Here is a 7,058-nt window from a genome sequence, read left to right as displayed (position 1 = left end):
ACGACGAATATATATTCTTTGTATTTATGTGTTTTTGTTCTCAATAAAGTTATATTTGTTTGTTTAAAAAAAAAAAAAAACATCGCCTATCAGAATAACATGTAGTAAGCAGCTGCAAACTTGTTAACCGGAACTAGAGTAGGTCCCGAGCTCGAGATTGTTATTGTTTACATTTCTATTGAAAACACCATCCATTATTATTTCTATGTTATTTTTTTTTTTGTCAAACTGTTCTACCACCGTAAAGTGCTCGACTTCGTGCAGGTCGTCGGGCTACCGAAGTAAGGGTGCATCAAAATTGTGATGGCATGTCTTCGGATCATCCTCAGGGATGTTCCCATTGTACAGCCCTAGTGCGACGTAAATGAACTACAACAATCTATGTTTTTTTCAGGAATCGAAATCTGCACTAGTTTTGATATGTTACTTCAACTAAAGTCGAGTGCACTGGGTTCAGTTCTTACGGCCAGTTTCAGCGTTAGCAAAGCTAACTAAAGATATATAAATTTTCATATTGATGCACTAAGGATCAATTAATGAATTGATTGCGGTAAAAATCAAAACAAACTTAAACGCATGTTGTTTTGTGTTGTTTAACTAAGTATTAAGGCTATAAGTAATTTTAACACCATGGTTCGAAAAAAAATTGATAATCGAGTACGAATATTGATTGAAAATTGTGTTGCTACCCATCATCGATCTTTATTCGTAGTCGTTGGAGAAAAAGCTCGAGATTCTGTAAGTTTTTTACTTATGTTTCAGAATGCCTAAAAATAACTAAATTTTTAAATTATAATTGTATTTATCAAAAGAGTTTCAATATGAGTGTTTTAACATGCTGTATTATATCTATATTTTTAGGTTAATTATGTTGTAGCTGTTATTAAAAATGAAATAAAGAAAGAAAATATGCTTAATGATTTTTCTTTTTGAAATTTTGTGTTAGTTATTTGCTTGATTTATTCTTAAATTATTATTCTACGATTTTTTTATTAACTTTCTTTTTCTTCTTTCAGGAAATCATAATACTTTTTATCTTTGACTATATAACTAATGTTAATATTTTTCTTTTATATTTAAAATTATTTCTCATTAGCAATATATTCATTTTAGGTTGTAATTTTACATGAAATGCTTTCTAAAGCTGAAGTTAAAGCAAGGCCTACTGTTTTGTGGTGCTATAAGAGTGATCTTGGATTTTCAACGTAAGTTATATTTTTCACTATTTTCTGCAATTTTTTATGTTAAATCAGTACAGCCACTTTAATTGCAAGGAATATTTCTGTATCATGATCTGTCGCTCTAACTACAATCGCCAAGGTGCCAAATAGATTTTAAACTTGCAAATTTTAAAAAAAAAACTTTTACATGTTTGCCCGGAGGTAGCTATGAGTTATACCTTTCAAGTTGGGTCCCTTTATGCAATGTTTTTAATTAATTTCTCGTGGATCGCTGCCTTGAAGTTGCCAAGACTAGACGATTATTCTGCCACAAATCGTGATACGGAAATCTCTTATAATTACATCGAGGTAAATCAAAAATTTCAAAATGGTTGATCAAGATGAAAATAATAAAAATTTGTTAAAAAATATGAAATATAAAAGAGCTGTTTTATATAAGTGTTAAAGGAACCGTTGAACATGTAATAAAAGAACATAAGTTTAAAACGTTATAAAAGATTTATTAGACATGTAACAAATCTAAACCGTTTCTTGATTTTACATGAAATAACACAGATTTGCATGCCTTGTTTAAAGCATAACAATAGTGACATTTCATTTTTTCTTTAATTTTAGTAATGCCAATATTGCTTTTTAAACTTTAAAATAATTAAAGTCATAGTATGAAAAAAAATAATAAACAATAATTTTATTGGAAATTAATAAATCTGATTAGGAAAATTTTTCTAGTGCTGTAATGATAGGCTATTAGTGAATTTCTTGGTTTTATCTTTAGTGATAACCCAAAGACATGCTAGTGAATGCCCACCTAATATCGTACCACATTTTAGACTAGGGCGCAGATAATGGCAGTATTCAGACGTTTCCTATATCATGTTCCTCCATCTTAGAGTTTCTGAATAACGATAATGCTGGAAACATTATATTAGAGTAAAATCTGATCTTATACTTATCTATCTTATTATCTGATCTTATACTTATTTTCGAACTTGTATGTGCCAAGACCCAATGTGCAGCTTGTAGCGCTTGCTAAGTAAAAAAATTCTCCAGTGGTTTGCTCAAAGATAGTTTTAAATTTGTAAGTCTGTAGCCTTCTTTTTATTATAATTTTTTTTTTGCGTAAATTTTGGGTGGATCTATATCTAAAACTTGGAATTCATTTTGGTACGGTATTATGAAAATATTCCCTTAGAACCACTATGACACAATCATAGATAGTGCAATTCGATCTAGTGCTCAAACTTTACCATGAGGAACTGTTTCTTGGCCTAAGCCCCTGTAGATGAAGTCTCCACCATTTCTATTGAATTTTGACTATGCAAAGGTCAATAATTATTTAATGTTTATTATTAAAGATATGTCTAAATATTATCAACAATATTAAATCAATTTTTATAAAGCATTATTTTATTATAGGTTTTATTTTTACTATTTATTTGTGAAAAATATTCTAATTAATAAAAAGTTTATGTTGGCATGTACACACTTTTTAAATAAAATTTCTTCCAGGAATAAGAAAAAAAGACGAAGATTGAAAAGTGCACTCTCTGGCCAAGGAAAACAAGTCCTCGATGAAAATGACTCAATTGAATATTTCATAGCTTCAACTAATATAAGATATTGCTATTATAGGTAAATTTAACTTGATTTCTTATTCATCCAGTAGCAGATTAAGACTTTTTATGGTTTTAAGCAGTACACATTGGTAGGGTCCCACTTTTAATTGACTGATGAATTAATTTACATTCATAAGATTCTCTCGACTTATGGCAGAATTTCCAACTTTCTAAACTTTGAAAATAAGAAATAATTAAGAAAAATGCTATATTAAATGTCTTTTTATTTTAAAAAATACTTCTACATTATTTTATTCTTTTACTATATTTTTATTTCATTCTCTTTAATCATTATTACTGTGTGAAGCTTAACAGTGTGTGGGAACGTCAATGTACACATGTAGTAAGAAAAAAATTAATAAGTATGTAAATAATTTAAATGTTTTCTTTTTCTAAAAAATAATTTCACACACTAGTTTTATTTATTTTTTCCATTATTTGAGTTAATATGTATTTTCAGACTTTTTTTTTCCTTTACCTACTCTCATGCCTGTAATTTCATGAATTCTCACATGTTTTAAAATTTTTTACATTTGCATTTCAGAACTTTCCAAGGACAAGATTTAATCAAAGAATATTTCAATAACTTCCTCTTAATGATTCTGTTATTTAGTAGGAATAATAAATTTTCAACCAATATTATATCAATGCTCAGTATTATTATTTATATTTAAAGTTATGTCAAGACTCACGGCAGTGTAATTAAGCTTTGGCTTAAAATAGTTGGCTGTCCTCATTTGTGATTATCATTAAAGCAAATATTGACACCCAGTTTTTATATTAAAATTTATCTAAAAGCTTAATCAAGTAGCTAATTTATTAGTTGTACTTGTCAAGAATTCAATATCATCCTAATACTTTACGTAATTTTTATTATTTAATAAGACATAATTTTTGAAAATCATATTTCAGAAAAAATACAATTTGTTTTTCGTTTAACTAGAATGAACTTATTTTAATCGAAAGAAGCCAAGTGAAATATCTGTGTTTTCTCTAAACTTTTCAGCATTGTCACAGTTTGAATGTGTGTTAAAGGTCTAGCATGTTTAATGAGTAAGATCATTTAAATTCAAAAATGAATAATATATAAAGCTTTAATGGACTTTTTATTGCAATCATTTTATAATGATGTCAGAGAGTGGAATATAAATCCCGAAAATTATCTAACAGAAATTAAATTATTAATAAAAAGATTCAGATGATTAATTAAAGATTTGGATAAATAATGAAAGATTCTATTAAATCAGCTTGAGTTTTAATATAATGTTGGTGCAATACTTTTTTTAAAAAAAATCTATATTTAAATTAGCCTATCAGATGAAATTTGAGAAAATTTTTTGTTTAGATTAATTTATAATACTATAGTGAACACTTATATATTATTTCAGAAGTTGCATTAGATAGTACATAGTTTTTGTTGATTTGCTTAAGTTATTTTGTTTTATCTATTAATATTAAATTAAATCTATAAGGACTTTTTATTATTTTGCTTATTATTACAGTAGAACCCTGATAAAGACCATGATATATATATATATATATGTATATATACAGTCAGTACCGCCTATATGGTCACCCTCTTATAAGGTCACCCCGCTTATATGGTCAATTTTCTAAAGTCCCGTCTAACTTAATAGGAAACACGTGTTAAAGCTCACCGCTTATATGGTCATTGTAGGGGAAGTCCTGGTTTATTTGTATTTCTACCAATTCACATAAATAATGAAAGACTAGAAATTATCTAACTCTAAATATTTATTGAAAAGGACAAAACACATAAAAATAAAACAAGGATAAAAAAATACAAGAATTTGGAAGAGGGGGTTTTGGGCTCGAATTAAATGTCCGTGCTTAACGGCGGTTCCTGGCAGACTGTCTTAGTTCACCGCCATAGGCGCTGAAGTGGGGGAAAGAGGAAAGCTTGTCACACTCCCCCTCTGGTTCCGATTAAACGTCTCGTTGAGGGACCAGCACTTTTCGGTTTTTTGCTTCTTCTGAGGGTCATCAAGGTTTTTTGGGTCAGGATCAAGAGTCTTTAGTCTGCCTCGTTTACGTAAACCAAAAGGCATTCTTTTGAATCGGAAAGTGCCAGAAGAACAGATGAATGCTGTTTTATCTCTGTCAGCTGGGTTAACTTCTGCCTGATGATAGCTAGCTGTTAAGTCAATGGTTGACATATATTTACATGTCTTTGCATCATGCCATAAATCATCCATTCTGGGTATTGGGTATGTATCGAGTAAAGTTTTCTAATTTAGTTTTCGATAGTCCACGCAGAGTCTATAACCGTTCGGTTTCGGAACTAAAACCACGGGTGTGGCGTAAGGCGACTCGCACTCTTCAATTATATCCTTCTCTAGCAAATCACCGATTTGTCTCTTCAACTCTTCCTTCTTAGAAAGTGGTAATCTGTACGGGGGAACAGATACAGGAGGATGATCACCAGTATTGATGTAATGTTTTGCATATGGAGTAGCATCTCCCCCTGGTTCGAAGATGCTTTCATACTGTTTCAACAGGGTGTTGAGTTTGCTTCTTTCTTCACTTGACAGTTGTTGACCTTCTTCCTCTCTCAGATGACAAGTATTGGATTCAGCACATAGCGTATTCTTGATATCACACAAATTGGCTTCCTCAGCAAAATTAAATTTTCGTCGAGGAAAATCGTTAAAGAACCATCTGCGACTTTTTAGATCAAGGACGATACCAGCATCTTGAAGGAAATCTGTACCAAGAAGAGTACGATTTTCTTTAGCATGGGGTAATGCAATTAAGTTTGTTTTTAAGACTCTTCCTTCAAGTCCTATATCTACCAAAGTAGTGAAGGCTTCCACTTGTCGTTTTTCTCCGTCAGCAAGTGTCATAGTGAGTTGGGTCTCTTGAAAGTCTGCACCTTCTTGTTTGAGAATTTGATCCAACTGTTCTCCAGCAATACAATGGCTTGCTCCACTGTCAGCACATGCAGTACCCAAGAGTCCATTTACTGTTATACTCAATATAGCTAGTTGTGATGATTCGTCTACACATGACTGGAAGAGGATGTTTCCAACACTGGGAGAAGAGTTTGTGCTAGATGGATTGCATTTAGGACAGCGAGATTTGATAATGCCAGGTTCACCACATCCATAGAACCTTCTACCAGTTCTGCTCTCTTCAAATCTGTCGTTGTTTACTTTATGAAGTTGATCATCATATATAAAATCATTTCTTCACGGAATTCTTTCATAATTAGAAAAGTCCTGCTTGTTATGACTTTTAACTCCAGTATCTCGCCTATTTTCTTGTCTGAAAGAATGCATGTTATATTTCTGGTCATATTGTACCCTGGGACTACGCGAATACTTGTTTTGGTTATAAAGTCTTTGTGATTCTGTTTGTTTCAAATTAAGCTTCTTTTCTGTATTTTTTTTTCTGCAAATCTTTTTTGCTCATACGAAGATTTTCATACACATCCATTTTCTCAATTAAATCATCAGGCGTTTTCCATTCACACCAGACATCTAAGAAGTGCTCTTTAGCTTCTGGAGGAATTCTTTTCTTCATTTGATCGACGATCATCAAGTTTTTCAATTCATCAAGAGTTTTAATGTCTAATTCCATTAACCAATTTTCGAAAAAAGTTTGGAGTTCGAAATGAAAATCTTTCCAAGTTTTCTCAGGTGTTTTTCTGTGAGTGGCATACAACTGTCGAAGCTTTTCTGCACTTAGCTTAAATCTTTTCAGAAGCATTTCTTTGATATAGTCAAAATCTTGGGCTTTATCTTCTGCTTCTCTTGCGATGAATTGAGCAATATCGTTTGGCAGGACACCAAGTAAATAAGCTACCCAATTCTCTTTGTCTACTTTTAAAAATTTCAATTGGCATTGAAATAAGTTGAGATATAAAACCATATCGTCCTCTTTGGGATTGAATTCAGGTAGTAATTTCTTAAATTGTAGGTTGACAGGACAACTACTAGTTAAACCAGATGATGGTTGTATGAATTTTTGCGCTTCAATTTGCAAACGTATTTTTTCCATCCAAAATTCTGTTCTTGTTCCTTTTCTTTCAATATTCGATTTTGTTCTTCTTCTTTTTCTTTATTTAATTTTTCGCTTCTTCGTTGAGGCAAAATTCTTCATCGAATGCTTCATTTTTTGTGATTAGTTTCTTAATTCGAATGACTTTAGCATCGGGGGGAACCTTGAGACCCATTTCTTCAGCTAATACACATAAATCGATCTTTTTTCCTTTTCCTAAAAATGTCATTGTAGCAGATTG

General features: G+C 31.1%; 1 protein-coding gene across 1 annotated transcript; it reads left to right on the top strand.

Annotated features, from left to right (window-relative positions):
- Window positions 1–551: 551 nt before the first annotated feature.
- On the top strand, window positions 552–2,870 carry LOC107449879 (RNA cytidine acetyltransferase-like). The gene is made up of 3 exons (XM_016065543.2): window positions 552–738; window positions 1,114–1,205; window positions 2,691–2,870. Exons 1-3 carry the CDS (start codon window positions 631–633, stop codon window positions 2,815–2,817), a joined length of 327 nt encoding a protein of 108 aa, XP_015921029.1. The 5' UTR covers window positions 552–630; the 3' UTR covers window positions 2,818–2,870.
- Window positions 2,871–7,058: the final 4,188 nt, after the last annotated feature.

Source organism: Parasteatoda tepidariorum, unplaced genomic scaffold, assembly GCF_043381705.1.
Source record: "Parasteatoda tepidariorum isolate YZ-2023 unplaced genomic scaffold, CAS_Ptep_4.0 HiC_scaffold_880, whole genome shotgun sequence".
Lineage (NCBI taxonomy): Eukaryota > Metazoa > Arthropoda > Arachnida > Araneae > Theridiidae > Parasteatoda > Parasteatoda tepidariorum.
Note: the sequence above shows the minus strand (reverse complement) of the source record. Positions and strands in the feature narration are given on the sequence as shown.